General features: G+C 54.0%; 1 protein-coding gene across 1 annotated transcript in view; it reads left to right on the top strand.

Annotated features, from left to right (window-relative positions):
- The window catches only part of Tnfrsf1b (TNF receptor superfamily member 1B), a 30,245-nt gene extending 13,836 nt beyond the window's left edge, over nucleotides 1–16,409 (top strand). The window contains exons 2-10 of the mRNA XM_020160073.2: nucleotides 1,826–1,925; nucleotides 3,628–3,756; nucleotides 4,225–4,374; nucleotides 4,769–4,862; nucleotides 5,194–5,429; nucleotides 6,223–6,300; nucleotides 6,826–6,860; nucleotides 9,979–10,165; nucleotides 14,439–16,409. Coding sequence (XP_020015662.1) covers nucleotides 1,826–1,925; nucleotides 3,628–3,756; nucleotides 4,225–4,374; nucleotides 4,769–4,862; nucleotides 5,194–5,429; nucleotides 6,223–6,300; nucleotides 6,826–6,860; nucleotides 9,979–10,165; nucleotides 14,439–14,719 — 1,290 coding nt within the window. The 3' untranslated portion in view covers nucleotides 14,720–16,409. The remainder of the gene's footprint in view (nucleotides 1–1,825; nucleotides 1,926–3,627; nucleotides 3,757–4,224; nucleotides 4,375–4,768; nucleotides 4,863–5,193; nucleotides 5,430–6,222; nucleotides 6,301–6,825; nucleotides 6,861–9,978; nucleotides 10,166–14,438) is intronic.
- Nucleotides 16,410–16,631: the final 222 nt, after the last annotated feature.

The following is a 16,631-nucleotide window of genomic DNA, read 5'->3' as shown; positions in this document are numbered from 1 at the left end:
TAGGTGGCTAATTCATGCTTCTCCCCGAAGGCCCTGATTCCCAACCCCCAGAAAGACTGGGTGTGTGCCAGGGGTCCAGGCACAGTAGTGACTGTCACTACTGCTATGCCCTTTTAGAATGTCATTCAGAGACCTGAAGGGGGGGATTTGTGTGTCCAGTTCTATACTTAGTAAATTGCTGATTTTCTTCTCTGCTTCTCCCCTTTGCCGCCCCCCCCCCCCCGCCCCCGGCAGTATTGGGGGTTGAATCAGGGCCTTGCACTTACTAGGCGGCCACTCTACCATTAGAGCCATACCGCCAACTCTTTTTTTCATTGATTATTTTAAAGATAGGGTCTCACTTTAAGCCTGTACCGTGATCCTCCTATTTGTGCAGGGATAACAGGCATGAACCACCATGCTCAGCCATTGGTTGAGATGGGGATCTCGAAAACTTTTTGTCTGGGCTCATCTTGAACCACAATCCTCCTGATCTCTGCCTCCCAAGAGCTAGGATTACAGGTTTGAGCAACTCCACCTGGCCCCTCCCTTCTCTTTCATCCTTGCTTTGCTCACCTTCTCATGGAGGCCCGCAGCATGATTGAGATCATGGACAGTGAAGTTAGAACCTGAGTTCAAATTCTTCTCTGTCGCTTACTAGTTCTAGGACCTTGGGAGGGCAACCTGTTATCCTTATGCCTTAGATTCCTGGTCCACACAATGGCCACAGGAAGGAGCCCTTCTTTGTCTGGTTGTTAGGAGGTCTTGCTGAGATAACACACTTGTCTTAGGTTCAGTCACCAGAGCAGAGCCTGAGCAGGGATTCTTGTGCCCTGTGATTAAGAGGGGAGGGCTTTCAGAGGAAGAGGGTAGGGTAGCAGGACAGGAGAAGGAGAGGGACCTGGCAGGGGCCAAATGATCACAGCTGGAGTCAACTTCAGCCTAGCCCCAAGGGGCTTGGGACCAGGAATTGTACCAGAGTTTGTCTCACCTTGAGGCCAGGGGCTAGCCTCTTAGCTGGAGAGTCCTTTTCAGCCAGTACAGCTGTCACTGGGGACAGGTACCCTGTTGATAACAGGGGGGCTCCTGTCCCCCACTGAAGCCTATAGAACTGCAGCACCTGTGCACACGTAGTGTGTCAGGATGTCCATTGCAGCCAAAATTCATTTCCTGAGGCAGCTGTGCTGCATCCAGAGGCCATGGCTCTGGACATAGCAAAGTTATCTGCATCACAGATGTAGGAGTGCACAGGGGTGTGTGTAGCTTCGTGCACACGCACCCATGTGAGTGGAAAGACAGCAAGTGCACATTCAGAACAGTGCTATATTGTTAGAATGGGTTGAATTTGTGTTCAGAGAGCACAGAGGGGAGGAGGAGGAGGGGCCTAAACCAACCCCAGGGAATCAGAGAGCTCTTCCCAGAGTGGCAGATCTCAGCTTGAAGGACAGAGAGACATCTCCCAGGTCAGGAGGACTGGAAAAATAACCTAGGCAGTGAGGCAATTTTGTGCCAAAGACTTCGGTCCTCTGTCTTCTAGGTTCTGTCTTCAGAACCCACATCTGCTCCACATCTGCCCCATCCAGCAATGGGGAAAGCCTACAGCCAGTCCACCCTGGCCCAATGCCTCCACCTGCAGACTTGAGTATGCCACACTGAGGAAGGAGGTGGAGGAGGGGAAGGAGGGCCAGGAATCTCCTTTCCCTGACCTCTCCCAACCCCTAAAGGGAGAAAGCCCCATCAGTGGAGCCCCAGCAGAAAGAGGACAAATGTTTGCAGGGTGGGCCTGGCATCAGGTGTGGTGGAGTGGGTGGCTGTGCTGATGGCCGTCTTGCCTTCCCCCTTCCAGGTTACATCGATACCCTATGACCCGAAAACTGGAAGCATGTGCCAGCTGAGAGAGTACTACGACAAGACGGTGCAGAAGTGCTGTGGCATGTGTCCACCTGGTGAGGAGCAGCCACCGGGGCCCTGACCCTTGGGCGGGTGGCAGCTCTGCAGGGAGCCTGTGCGTTCAGCAATGGCACTGTTGAGCTGTGGCCCTCCATTCTCTCTGAACTCCTTCTGGTGCCATGCATTTGAAGGCCTGGGTCCCTCTTGCTTTTGGGCTTTTGCATATGCTGCCCTCTCTGCATGACACACCATCTGACTCCCTCTACCTGGTTAAATCCTACCTATCCTTTAGACTTCCACTTACCTGTCCCCTCCTCCAGGAAGCCTACCCCTCACACTGCCCATCTGGGTCACTTGTCTCCCTCTAGCTCTCACTGGCCCCTGGCATCCCATGGGACAGCTCTTTTTCGCACCTCCATATGTGCAATTGCAGTCTGGTGTCTCTCTTAGCCTCACTGTGTGCTCTTCCAGGGCAAGGACTGTGCCTGGGTCTCCAATGAATTCCCAGCGTACAACACACATCTGGCCCATAGTAGGTGCTCACTGCATTATTTGACTGTACCAACAATTGAGCACCATACCCGTTTCACAGATGGTAGACCTGAGCCCTAACCCCAGTGGGGAGAGCCAGTGCCGTCCATCCAGCATGCTCATACGTACACTCAGGTAGCATTTCTAAAGCGTCTGCTGTGTGTTGTGGTGCTGGAATGCAACAGAGCTCAGGGCACACAAAATCCTTCCCTTCGTGAAGGACACAGGCAGATTCTCTAGTAGATGCGTGATCTAGTGCTGGGAAGAAGATAAGGTGATGGGATCGCTGTTTTATGTGGGCTGGTCTAGGAAGGGCTCCCTAGGAGGTGACATTTAGATCGAGCCTGGCAGGAAGGAAGGGAGCCAATTGTACAAATATACAGGGAACAGCATGCCAGGTGGAAGCAATAAGCGCAAAGGCTCTGAGGTTAGGGTTAGCTCGAGGAGTGGCAGGGCCGGTGTGTGTGGCCCAGAGTGAGTAAAGGGGAGTACAGAGGGTCAGGATAAAGAGGTAAGCGGGCACCATGCAAGGAGTTTAGGTTTTATTCTGTGAGCGGCTGGAAGCCGCTGGACGCTTTGAGGCAGTAGCTTGAGAAGGTAGAAGCGTGTGTGGGCATTGCTTCCAATAGTCATTTTGAGAGATCCCAGGGAAAGTTATTCTTCTTTCTTCTGCTAACTGGCTGGGTCCTTTAAGAAGTTACAGATCAGCATGGCAATGAACTCAGGACAGTGGGAACAGAAAGAGTAAATGCCTTACAGGTTTGCCTTGCTTTCCCATCCTCTGCCCTGCTTCTCTCCGTGCCTTCAGGAGCCCCATTCCCTTGTCCTGATATCCTGTCAAGGGCTAGGCCACCAGGGACTACATTCTTACTGCCTTCTTTTCCCTGTAGTTCACACTTCTAGGTGGAGAATTTTAGCCAATTATCAAGAAGAAAGTAGCTGGCAGACCAGTTTTTACTAAAGTGTGATTGACTGCTACCAGTTTTCCAGCAGTGTACTTTAGGCACCTGGAAAGAGCAGGGAGTAAGCTACTTTACGAAGACAGTGGTCTCAGAGTGATTGCTGGTGCCTGCCCTGTGTGGGAAATCGATTCAGCTGTTAGAACTGGGTTAAAAGAACCATCCAAGCTGAGCTTCTGAACTCTGGGAGTCCGGGGAACAGTGGATGAACTCAGGGTCATGGGAGGAGCCCCACCCCCAGCTGAGACCTGTGTCACTTGCTTTTTAGGCCAGCGTGTGAAACACTTCTGCACCAAGACCACAGACACCGTGTGTGCCGACTGTGAGGACAGCACCTATACCCAGCTCTGGAACTGGGTCTCCAAGTGCCTGGGCTGTGGTTCCCGCTGTAGCTCCAGTGAGTGGCCCAAAGAGAGGTGGCACTCAGGCATCCCCCTGGCTACTATGCACTCCAGTCCCTTGGCTTGCAAGCTGACCAGGATTACCCCAGGCCTGTTGTTTTGATCTCCCAGGGCCAGAGGTGCATGGGAACAGTTCTTTACCTCTTAGGAATGGCATTTGCCTTCTGGATCCCATCAAGTCTTTGCTGTCATCCCACAGGGCAGGCAGCTCATAGACAGTTGGGGAGAGCTGTGTCCATGTCAGAGTTGAGGAAGTGATGCATTGTAGAGCAGACGTGTGTGTGCTCCTTCTGTGCCAGGGCTGGTGGAACATATAGGCAGCAGACCCTGTGGCTCCGTGTTGAGGGGGTCCACCAGCCTCTGGGAGATCAGAGCTCCGTGGGTGCTGGGCTGGCCAGGGTGGGGGGTAGGGCAATGGGCATGTGGTATCAGGAATGACCCTGGCTGCCCTCTCACTTCTCCAGACCAGGTGGAAACACAAGTTTGCACTCGGGAGCGGAACCGCGTGTGTGCATGCAGGCAGGGCTGGTACTGTATGCTGAGGAAGCAGGATGGCTGCCGGTTGTGCATGCCACTCAGCAGGTGCCGCCCTGGCTTCGGAGTGGCCAGATTAGGTATGGAACCCCTTGGGCCTCTGCTGCGTGGACATTGACCCATCACCCCAGCCCTGGAATGTCACCAGTGGTGGCCAGGTGCATCTTTCCACCTTTCCAACATTCATTCACTCATCCAGATCTTCTAATTTGGCACCTATGGTGCACTAGGGCCTGGGGGTCTAGACATGGATCAGACTAAGCCCCAAGTTGCTGGAAAACGAGGAGATGGTGCAGGAGGGTGACCCCAACATCCTGGAGACCAGTTCTGCACGTACTTGTGCATATGTGTTTGTGGGTGAACATGTGTCTGCGTGCATGTGCTAAGGGATTAGAGGTACAAGTGGAGGTGCCAAGACCCCACTCTGCAATGGAGTATTGGAGTTGTTGACAAGCTCCAGTTTTTCCCTTGTAGGAACTGTGAACTCTGATGTGGTGTGTGCCCCGTGTGCTCCTGGAACATTCTCCAACACCACTTCATCCACAGATGCATGCAGCCCCCACCGCACGTGAGTACTGAGTCCCTCTGTTCAGAGGGGGAAGGAGCAGAGGGCCACCATTGCCAAAGCTGCTTGGGGAGTGGGGGCAGGGAGTGTCCCAGGACAAAGGGTGGGTACAGCGATCAGGGACCTTGCCCTGGAAGTGGACACCTTACAGTACACAGGGAGAGGTGGCTGGGGACCGGGGTTGGGGTGTTCCTGAGAGGGGGCACAGCACATATATCCATTCCCCATCCTGGCTCCTGGCTGCCAGGTCCTTTCCATGCTGGTCCCGTGCCCATTAATGAGCCCAGCCATGATCCACTCTATTGCCTTCTGACCAAGTTTTTTCTTTCCCCAGCTGTGATGTGGTAGCCATTCCAGGCAATTCAAGTATGGATGCGGTCTGCATGTCTGTGTCCGCCACCCTGCACACAGTCTCAGGGACAGCTCACACACCCCAGACAGTGTCCACGAGATCCCAGCCAGTGGAGACAACGTTAGAGCCCAGTCCAGCTCTAAGCACTTCCCTGACATTCTCAGAGAGCTCCAGGCCCCCAGTTGGAGGGATCAGAGTGGGCATGGGTCTTCCCATCGGTAAGTCAGAGGGCTTCTCCCTCCCTCTCCCCCTCCCTCCCTTGCCTTTTCTCTCCTTCCCTTTTCTCTCTCATTTCCTTCCTCTCTCCCTTCCTTCCTCTTTCTCTCTTTTCCTTCTTCTTTCCTTTCCTTCCTCCCTCCCTCCTTCCCTCTCTCTCTCTCTTTTTCTCTCTGTCTTACTCAGAGCCCACTTTGGGTCAGATTGTGTGTTTTGTCCTGGGATACTGGTGGCAGTGGACAGGTCTCCTCCTAAGACCTGATGCTGTCACCAAGAATTCCTGGGTAGGGTGAAATAGGGTCAACCACCTGAATGTAGAAGTAACTGACTTCCTTCCTTCCTTTTTGCAGTACTGGGATTTGAACTCAGGGCCCACACCTTGAACCACTTCACCAACCCTTTTTTTGTGATGGGGTTTTTTGAGATAGGGTTTCAAGAACTATTTGCTCAGGCTGGCTTCAAATCACTATCCTCCTGATCTCTGCCTCCTGAGTAGCTAGAATTATAAGCTTGAGCCACCAGCACCCAGCGACTTGCTGTTTCTGATGAGCCCATCTGACTAACAAGACCATGGGCTGGACATGGTCGACTCCCCAGCTTCCCTTCTTCACTGGGACTGTTACCAGCCAGGGGCCTCACACTGGTGGCCCTCAGGCTGAATGAAGACACAGACATGTTTGGTTTATCACTGAATCTGAGAACCTCTGGCCTAGACTCACTCCTCCCCTACAATAACCTCAGCCACCTTGGTACCCACTGGCCCCTGGGAGTTCTGAGCGCCTCCCTTCTCCCTAGGACTGATTGTGGGAGTGACGTCCCTGAGTCTGCTGGTGGTGGGACTGGTATACTGTGTCTTTGTGAGCCAGAAGAAAAGTAAGTTTCCATTTCTTCCTTGCTTCCTTCATCCTCTGGTCCAGCGAGGTTTTTTTTTTTTTTGGGTGGAGGGGGTACCTCTGGGCCTTGACCTTAGCTGTATCTGGAAACCACAGTCTGCTCCAGAGAAGCTTAGAGCCTGGGACAGAAAGCACTTCTGCTAACCTGGCTGCTAAAGCCAAGGTGCAGTCAGGTTATCCCATCCAGAAAGCCATGGGCAGATGGCCTGGGAGCTGGGTCAGATTCTATGGGTGGAGTGTGTATAGGACAGAGAGAGCACCCCGAGGGAGCGTAGGACAAGGGCAAAGGCTGGCCTGGCAGATGACCTGGGGCTGAGGGGAGTGTAACTGTGCCATGGGCTGGAGAGCCACATGCACTCTTCTGTGGGTCTTGTCTGGTGGGAATAGCTCCCTAGGGCTGGACCCACACCCCTGGATCTGCTCCAGCCTACCCTGTTTTCCTACTTAGAATGGACAGGCCAAGTAAGTCACACTTCCTGACCTGCCCTCTTTCTCCTCTTTGTAGAGAAGTCCTCCTGCCTGCAGAGAGAAGTCAAGGAGGTGAGTGTCCCTTTGTGCTCATGGTCCTCCTCCCCTGATTCCCTTCCTGGGTCAGGTTGTCAGACAAGAAACAGTGCACTCTGTCAGTTTGTCCAGAGTCCAGAGGTGTGCCAAGCCCTCGGTGGCCCAGTGCCTGAGGTTTCCATGGGGCTTCTAAGATCAGATAGAGTGATTTCATCTCCTGATTTTGTTGAAATGCAGAGAGGGATAGTGACTTGCTCAAGGGCACACAGCACTGTGTCTCGGGACTTCCAGTTCCCGGTGCTCTCTGCCCACCCTATAGTATTTCAGTGGGGACAAAGCAGTTTTCCATTCCCCCACTTATCCCTTCCCCATCTTTAGTTTAATCATGCTACCGGTGGCATGCCAAGCAAGTGTCCCCTCCAAGCTCCCTGCCCCCTGCAGCCCAGCTGCCACCTGCTCTTCCCCAACCAAGTGCTTCCCTGTCTCTCTGTACTGAGATGTCCTGGGTGCGGCCCAGCGGCCCCTGCTTCCTCTTCTTTTTGCTGAGTTTGCTTTCACACAATGGGTGTATTGAGAGCCATGCGCAGAGCCCGGTGGGGAGCTGGTAACTGGCTCTCTCGGGGGAGGAAACCCCAACCCTGATTTGCACTGTGTGCTCATTCCTACGGTGCAAACACTCTGCTGTAGCCGACATCTTGCAGCCAAGGCTTCCTGAGCACGGGGTTGGAAAGAGACGTGTGGGTCTGTACTGGTGCCAACTCACCCTGGCCCAAACCTGAGCCAGGCTCTTCACAGGTGAAGGGAGGGGGTCCCCAGACTCCCCACCGTACAGATGAGGAAACTAAAGTGTGGGAGACATAGTCACTCCTGTCAGGTTAGAAGTTTAGATCTGTGGTGTAGCTCAGGTCTGAAATAGTCCTGTCGGTGGGTTCTGCCAGGAATTGCCAAAGCTGGTCCAGTCTCACCCCTTCCCAGCAGGGCCTGCCTTCTGAGGTTGGTCACCTCCCTGGAGTCATTCAGTCCTCAGCCCCCACCCCTTGTCCATCCTGTGCCCCACTCTGCTCAGCCCTCAGCTGAGCTGGTAGCCCAGCAGGTGAGGCTCCAAATGAGGCAGCTGGGTAGGACCAGCGGTGACCTAGTAGCCCCTGCTCCCGGGGCAGAGGATGGTGGCTCCCTGTCTAGCATATGCACACGCGTGAGCTCACCCACCACCCCAGGCCTGCTCATTCATGGCTCATGGTTAGTAAACAGTGCCAGCATTTGTTGGGTACTGAATGGATGCCAGCTGTGCTGGGCATTGTTTATACTCCTGGTCTCGCTGTGATACACAGCCCTTAAGATTATTCACCCAATTTCACAGCCCTGGACCCTTGACCCAGAGAAGATAAGTAACTTTCCTAAGGTGGTACAGCTGATGGGAGGGACCTGGGACACAAACCTAGGAGTGTGTGTCCTCACCACCCCCCCAACTGTGTCACTGTCATGGCCCTGTGCTCATAGACATGCATGTGTACACGCTACACACACCCTCAGCCTGAGGACACACGCTCCCGCACACAGACCCAAAGGAGCCAGCCAGCGGCTCTGCCTGGGTCTCTGCTCTGCACAGGAGCTGGGTAGGGAGCTGAGTGGGGTGGGCTGGCTGGACACCTGTGTTTGAATGAGACTGCTCAGTGCTTCCCTCCTGAGGCCCCAGCCTGAGGAACAGGACTCTGGTAGCCTCTGTACTTGAACTTTGCAACTTGTGGCTTTGACCAGGGAGGCATGCTGTGACCTTTGGGGGTTTCTGTTCTGCCTGACTATACCTCCAGTAAAGCTCCATCTCTAGAGTTTGTGACGTGTGACATTTGGATGCTCCTTCTTGCCCTCTATGCTGGGAGCAAGTCTGCAGGTGGGGTGGGACTAGACAGTGGCCAAGGTCAGACAGTGAACCTGGAATGCCCTCCATCCATCCTAGAATGGGAACCAGGCCAGCCAGTGAGGCCTCCTAGGGAAGCAAGAGGATGCCACAGGCTGCCTTCAGCTCTGGCATACTGATCCCGGCTCATTTTGCCCTGGCCATGTGTGATTCTGTTCACAGGATTCTGGGTTCTCTGGGCTTCTGTGACCTCGTGGGGACAACTTGCATAGGATCCTTCCAGCCAGAGTCAGAGGCCATGGTCTGGGCAGGCTTCAAGGAAGCAAGTGGGGACATGCTGTGGGATGTGTCTGGGAAGCCATTGTGCCAGTGGGCAATCCTCTGACCCTCCCACCTGCATCCATCTGCCCAGCTATTCACTTACCATTGTAGACCCAGTCTCACCCTGGCAGGCCCAGGGCCAGGGCAGCTGGTGAGAACACGGCCCCTGCAATCTCCTTTTCTGCAGTTCAGTGATCACCCAGAACTCTGAGGCAAGACCCTCAGTATCTGTCCAGTCAGGGATAGGCAACAGCATTTAGAGTGGAATTTATAGATATCCCCAGCACAGGTGCCTAGAAATGGGATCCTCGTCAGCTTCTGGACCTGAACCGTGAGACACACAGAAAAAGCCCCATAGGTTTGAGCCCAGCTGTACCATATCCTAAGCGTGACCTTGGTCAAGTCATTTAACCATTCCAGGCCTCAGTTTCCACTTCTGCAGAATAAGGATAACACTGGGCTGGTGGAAGAATCAGTATAGATAATGCCTTGGATATCCATGGATATCCATCAGTATAGATAGTGCCTTGGAGATATCACGCCAACCCTTGGCACCATAACAGAGAGGTTATGCAACTTGTCCAAGGTCACACAGAAAGTGAGTAGTGGAGTCATGATTTCCACTTGTGGTCTGGATCCCAAATCCACATCTTCCTGTGTCAGTGGGTGGCCTTAGGAAAGTCGCTTTTTTTTTCCTAAGTCCTTATGAAGAATGAGAATTAAACCCTGCCCCACCTCTAAGCCTGCTTGGTGAGCAAGGCCACTGGCCCCGGTATTTATAAGGCTCACACTTGAGTAGGGCAGCTAGGTGCTGATAGCAGAGTCACAGAACCACGGAGAATCGCACCTCCTAAAAGTGCTGTGTGTGGAAAGAACGTGCTGTGTGGGCGGTGTAAACTGTGAAGTGCTGAGTGGCAGGCGGGGAGAGGAGCTCACTGGGGGGCTGACTGCTCTTCGTCCTCCTCCTCCTCCCAGCCTCACTTGCCTGCCGAGAAGGAGCAGCAGCACCTGCTGACCACAGCACCCAGTTCCAGCAGCAGCTCCCTGGAGAGCTCAGCCAGCACCGGGGACAGGAGGGTGCCCCCCAGGCATCAGACACAGGCACCCACCACGGGGAAGGACAGAGGGTCCGGGGAGGCCGGGGCCAGCTCCAGGAGCTCAGGTAAGGGGCAGAGAGTACATCTGCTTTAATCCCTTTCGTAAGATGCTCCCAGGTCTGGGATGGCATCCTCATCTCAATAAACCCATTGTACGTTAAAAAAAATACCTACCTGACCTATGGTCCACCGTGGCTCGGCAGCACAGCCTGCTGTAGGGTGTGGAAGTTTTCCCTATTGGCCACGTGGCTGGATGGGAGCTGTGGCTCCCCACTGCTGCCCAGCAGGACAGTAGGGGACCCCATGGCATGTCACTAGCCCTGGAAAAGAGCCAACTTCCCCATTCTAAGTACAGTTTGTGCTGAATGTGTATCACTTTTGTATCAATGTCAGGTTGAAAATCTTAAATCATTGTAAGTTGGGGCTACATGCCCCTCCTGCCTGATCTCTTGTTTTAGTCACACCTCCTGGACTTCCAGCTGGGCAGGGGTGGGCATTTGAAGCCCTCAGGGTCTGGCCTTAACTCCCTCCTGGCCTGCCTCCTCCTCCCTGTTACGGAACCACCCGAAACTGCTCCTCCCCTTCCTTCTCCTCCTCTTCTTTTCCTTTCTTCCTCTTTCTTCTTTTTACAGTACTGGGGTTTGAACTCAGGGTCTTGTGCTTGTTAGGCAGGTGCTCTACCACTTGAGCCACCCACCAGCCCCACCTGAAACTTCCGAACCCTGAACCCACCACGTTCCTCCCACCTTCATGCATGTTGGACCTTTCACCTGGCACTCCCTTCCTTCTCCAACCTGTGTTTCGAGCCTCTAATATCTAAGCAGGGAATTTTCTGAAACCCTCTGCCTGCTGTCACCCCTGGCTGGGTTCACTGCTCCTCAGGGCTCCCCAGCCCCTGCCTCCCTTCCACAGGAAGCTGTGGGACTCCTGGGAAGCCAGGATCATCCTGAGTTTCCCTAAAATCCACAACCCTGGCACCGTGGCTGACAGTCACAATAACAACTTATTCTTACCACAGGGCTGTGGTGTGTCAGACATGGTACTGTACTGGGCACTTCACTTGCATAAAATTAACATGCCCTCCCATGGTAAGAGAGTTACCATTGTTATCCCCATTTTACAGATGAGGAAACTGAGACCCAGAGAGGTTGAATAGCTTATTGAGGGGCACACAGCTAATATACAGAAGAGCCAGGAACCACCCCTGTACTGTGGAGCTCCAGAGCCCCAGGGTTGGAAGATGAAGAAAGAAATGTCTGTGGGACTTTGCTCGCTGGTGCTCAAAACGGGTCCCTTTGGACTGGAAGCACCAGCATTGTAGGAACCCTGTTCTGTTTACTCAGTCTGCATCTTGCCCTGGACCTGGGCTAATGGAGGTGTCACCCCCTAATTGGCATTTCCAGTGCCTATCTTGAATGGGGATCCTGGAAAGGGTCCTCCAGAACCCTGGGGTTTCCTAGAGTTTGTTTTGTAGTTGAGAGATCAAGTTCACTGGCCTATATCTCTCCCTCTAACCTGGAAGCACCAGCCAATGGGATGACAGGGAACGACCATAACTATGAGAGCTTGGGTCATTCCCAGATCCTTTCCAGCTGCTCTGGTGCCATGAGAATGTGAGCAGCCTTCTTCTCCCCACCAAGCCTCAATTTCCTCATCTGGAGCCATGGCACCTCCTTGGCAAGGCTGGTGAGACCCAAGTGGCACTGTGCCCAGGTTGGCACCTGCCAGGGACCAGTCTCCCTCTGGGCCACCTCCAGGTGGGGATTGCCAACTGCCAACTGCAGCACCTTCACCCTCCCACGTTTTGCTGCCCTCCTGGCGGCTATGCCCTGCAGCTTGCCTGTGTCCACGCCATCTCTCTACTTGCAGCACCCAGATCACCTGACTGTCTGCATGAGCTGACACTACCCACTTGTGTTTCCCTTTGAGTTCGCACCTCTTCAGGGTAATGTCTTGTTTTTGCCCCACACTCCAGCGTGAGAACTCCCCAGCAGGGGTCCTGGGCCGGTGAGTGGAACAGAGCAGGTGGCCCTAGTCATTTATTGCTTGAACAAAAATGTGACCAAATAGAAACTCTTGTATTCATCGCTACACTTCTTCCAGGGTGTCCTGTGGCATTCTCCTTGGCTCCAGGGTAGCCCTCTGGCTGCCTGCCTGTCCCCTTTCCTCTCTGCTCCTTGTCTCAGGTGCTCCCCACTGGCTCCTTGGCCTCTGCCTTCCTCTGCTCTCCCCTTCTCCCCTCCCACCCTGACACCTCTCCACTGTGGGAACGTGTCAACCCCAGAGCTGTGTCCCATCTGCCCCCACAGAGTCTCATTCATGATGTGCAAAGGCCATGGTACCTTTGGGTGACATTTGGGGGCGATGGAGGCCATTTGGGGCTTACTCTGAGCAGAGCGGTTGGCCAGCTCCATTCTCCCCCAGGCCCCCACCTGAGTTCTGGGAGGGAGTCAGGAGCTGGCTGAACAACAGGCAGTCCCTGGGATTGGCTCCAGCAGGTCACTACAGCAGCCATATCAACAGCTGTTATTGAGGGGCTATTGTGTGTGCCAAGCCCCTTACATTCATCAGCTAATCCGTCATCGACCCTCTCCAACTAGTTAGGAAGCTCAGATGCCAGCAGGGGCTGGGTAGGAAAGTGGGCGAGCCCACCCCTGAAGTGTCTGCCAGCTGTAGGTGGCCTGCCATGGCCAGGTTAATGACATCTGCTCCCAAGGGAGGCAGTGCTGGGACTCAAACCCTGGGCCTCAGATATGTTAGGCGACGGCTCTACCACCGAGCCCAGTACTGGGTTTTTAAAACAAACAAGTGAATTTTAAGCGTTGGTAGTCAGTTCACTTAAAACACTATCATTGCCAAAAACAAAACACACCCCGAGCTGGTTTTTATCCATTCAGTACTTATCTCTGTTATAGGCATATAGTGCTTGTCTGGGCTTAGGGTCTGGGGGAGTGGGGGAGGAACCCAGAGAGTGATAGACAGGGCAGGAGGCAAATGTGAGGGAGGCCAGGGAGGCTTCTCAGAGGAAGTCACTTTTGAGTTAGGACTGAGTCACGGGAGGGAGAGAGCTATGCAAATAGGGAGGAGCTTTCCAGATGGAGGGAGCAGGATATTCAAAGGCCCTGAGGTGTGAAGGGTTGAAGGAGGGGCGGGCAGCTGAGTGTGGCTAGAAAGAACCCCAGGTGAGATCTTGGAGGTGCAGAAAGGTAGAGAGGACAGGTGCCAGGTCACACAGGATTCTGAGGACTGTCATTTATTGAGCAGCCAAGGCAACAACTGACCATGTTTGTAAGAGCCAGCTCTAGCTGCTGGAGGAGAGCAGTCTGCAGAGGGTGGGGTCAGAACCAGAAGCCAGGTGGAGGCTGTTCACACTGGCCCAGAGGGTTGTGGGTGAACACCTTGCATGAGCAGTCTCGAGACAGGTGGGGGAATTCATGTTATCTTTTGAAAGTAGTCCAGGCAAGAATCACTGATACAACGGGAGCGAGGGTGGGGGTAGAGGGGGCGGGTATATGAGGTGGAGATGGTCCAAGGCGCTGGGTCTGAGCAACTTGTTGGAATCGAGCCATGCAAGCTGAGGTGGGCAGGAGCGGGTTGGATGGGAGGTGAAGGTGAAGTCCAAGGTGTCCGTCAACATCAAGTGCAGGTGCCACGGGAAGTTGGATAGACGGAGCCTCGTTCACCCCTGGTTCACTGAGAGTCACTGCCTCAGGAGCTGCATAGATACAGTGCCTGCCAAGAGATAAAGTGTCCTTATACCCATTTTACAGCAAGCAAGCTGAGGCACTGGGAGGTTAGGTGACTCGGCCAAGATTGTGGAAGCAGAGCAGGGTTTCCAATACAGATTTATCAGGCTGTAAACAGTAGGCATCCCAACCTGCCCCCATGCTGGAACCCCAAATTTATGAAATCCTAGAGGCACTGCATGTAGAAAAAGGATTATCTGAGAAGCAAAGACTTCAGGGGCAACGATTAAGGTAATGCACCCATGACAGAGGGTTCTTATCTTGTAGTTGGTGTGACCAGGACCTCAGAGGCCATCTAGCAGGTTATTGCCAGTGGGTGGCCAGTGTCTGTGACTGCTTCCTGCTCACCTCTTGGGTCCTCTGTAGGGCATAGGTTTTGTCCTTCCTGGAGCACTTTCATCTGCTTTAGCTAACTGGCTCTTCCTAACTTTTGGTCTTGGACTGTAGTCCTCCTGCCTTTGTCTTCCGAGTAGCTGGGATTACAGGCATGTGCCATTACACCTGGTCCTCCCACATGTCTTAATCTGCCTCTGGGCAGGAGGCAGATTTCAATACCCCTGGACTGATGCCCCCTCTCATCTTTCCTTTACAGAATCCTCCCCTGGCAGCCATGGGACCCAGGTCAATGTCACTTGCATCGTGAATGTCTGTAGCAGCTCTGACCATGGCTCACAGTGCTCCTCCCAAGCCAGTACCACCATGGGGGACTCAGATGCCAGCCCCTCAGGCTCCTCAGAAGATGAGCAGGTCCCCTTCTCCAAGGAGGAGTGCCCCTTTCAGTCACAGTTGGAGACCCCAGAGACTCTGCTGCAGAGCCTGGAAGAGAAGCCCGTGCCCCTTGGTGTACCTGAAGCCGGCATGAAGCTCAGTTAACCAGGCCATCGAGGCTGTCACAGACAGGGTGGAATGACCCTGCAAAAGGGGGTCTCCAGACCTTCTAGACCTCCACTCCCCAGAACTCTGTGTGACTTTCTGGGCCAACTTCCTTTAGCAGCCTCCACAGCCCCAGCCTCCCTCTCACCTGCAGGTTGAGCGAGGGACAGGACAGCCAGAGTGGCAGAAAACCATTGCAGGTCTGGCCTTCTCAGAAGGCCAGCTGGGCATAGGTATGCAGAGCACCTGGGCAAGTCCTTGCCCTCTGTGACCTGCTCCCAACTGGACCTGAAAGCTGGGCTTCCAGAGCCCCTTCTGGTCATTTTTCTCTGGCTTCCAGGGCTCCTTCCCCAACCCTCTCCACCCGAGGGGCTTACTGGGAAGGAGGGACTCTGTGTGAGTCATTCAAGGAGAAAGGATAATGCTGGACCTTGAATGCTGAGACCCTAGGATGGTCCCCATGGGGGCTATCAATCAGAGGGTTCTATGTGGGAAAGAAGAGGTGGCAGCCCTGTAGGGGACAGGCCCCTCAGGTTAGCTCAGGACTGTTGGAAAGAATCCACTTTTTCCTGCTTGTTCTTTTTGTACCTTGGTGTGAAAATCAGACTCCCAGAGGGCCCTGGCAGGCAATTTTGCTCAGTGCTGCAGCCTGGCAGGATGGCAGACCTCAAACTGGGGTGTGGCTCTGTGGCAGAGGGCCATGGTTAGCATGCTGGAGGCTTGGGTCCCATCCTCAGCACCACAAGAAAAAAACAAAAGCAAGTACCATTCAGGCAAACAAGACAACAAAACCAGCTCCTGAGTGCCACTGGTAGCCTCGGCCTTTGAGCTTCACTCCAGTGTACCCAGGCTTCAGCCCTCCTCCCTTGCTGTCTGATGAACTATTTCAAAGCCACACCTTTTCCTGTCAGGGAATTTCAGGAACTGGAGAGGTCCAAGGTCCCTGCAGCCATCTCTCTCCACCTACCTCAGTCTGGACCTTTCTTCAGCTTCTGGAGGGGTGTGTTCCCTCCCACTCCCCAACTCCCTGATCCCAGGGTCGCTGGGGAACCACTTTGGTACTGTGTGCACTGTGATGCAGAGAGGCTGAGAAGCTGAGAGCCAGTTGTGTGTCTGTGTTGTGTGTTGTGAGTTTGTACTGTCCATGCCGTCAAGCTGAGTGGCCCGTCCTGAAGCAGCTGAAGCCAGCAGTTTTGCTAGGAAATGCTTCCCCATTAGAGAGTCAACCTACTCCCTCCAACACACGCCCAGATCTGGAAAGAAGAGGGTTGGGAGTCTCCATGAGAGGCCAGTTCAGTCTCTTGGATCCCTTGTCCATACATTCCACTGGACTTGAACTTGGCAGCTGAACTACTGAGGGTAGGAGAGCCTTCCTGTCACCATGAGGACAAGAAGGGTTTCCACCAGGGTATCAAAATGTGACACTGCCTGGACTGGACTGGACAAGTCTCTGCCCATTACACCCCTGTGCAGCGATGGAGCATGTCTGCCCCCTGGTGGAAGGTTCTGGGAGGACCTTCAGTTTCCTGGCATCACTGAGCAGAGCAAGGGAGGACTCAGAGTTGGAAGGACTCCTTCTGGGTGTGGCCCCAGTTTCCCCTGCTTGTGCTGATCCTAAGACAATGAGAGTTTGCACTGTGTGTTGGACAGCGTCCCTGCATATAAATAAACATTTTGTTATACACGTTGACCCCTCTGGCTGGGGTCTGGGTTGGGAGTTTGCCAATGGTCCTGCTGGCCTTCCACCAATGTATGGGGACAGATGGGGTTGTGGCCAGTGCAGTCCAGCAGGCCCACGGTGTGACCAGCCCAGAGGCCTCCCAGTTACAGTCGCCCTTGCTGAGAGCCTGGCCTCCCCTCTGGCCTGTGAACAAGACAGAACTTCCGGCCAGGACCCGCCTGCTAGCCCCCA

This window comes from Castor canadensis, chromosome 7 (genome assembly GCF_047511655.1).
Source record: "Castor canadensis chromosome 7, mCasCan1.hap1v2, whole genome shotgun sequence".
NCBI classification, from domain to species: Eukaryota; Metazoa; Chordata; class Mammalia; order Rodentia; family Castoridae; genus Castor; species Castor canadensis.
Note: the sequence above shows the minus strand (reverse complement) of the source record. Positions and strands in the feature narration are given on the sequence as shown.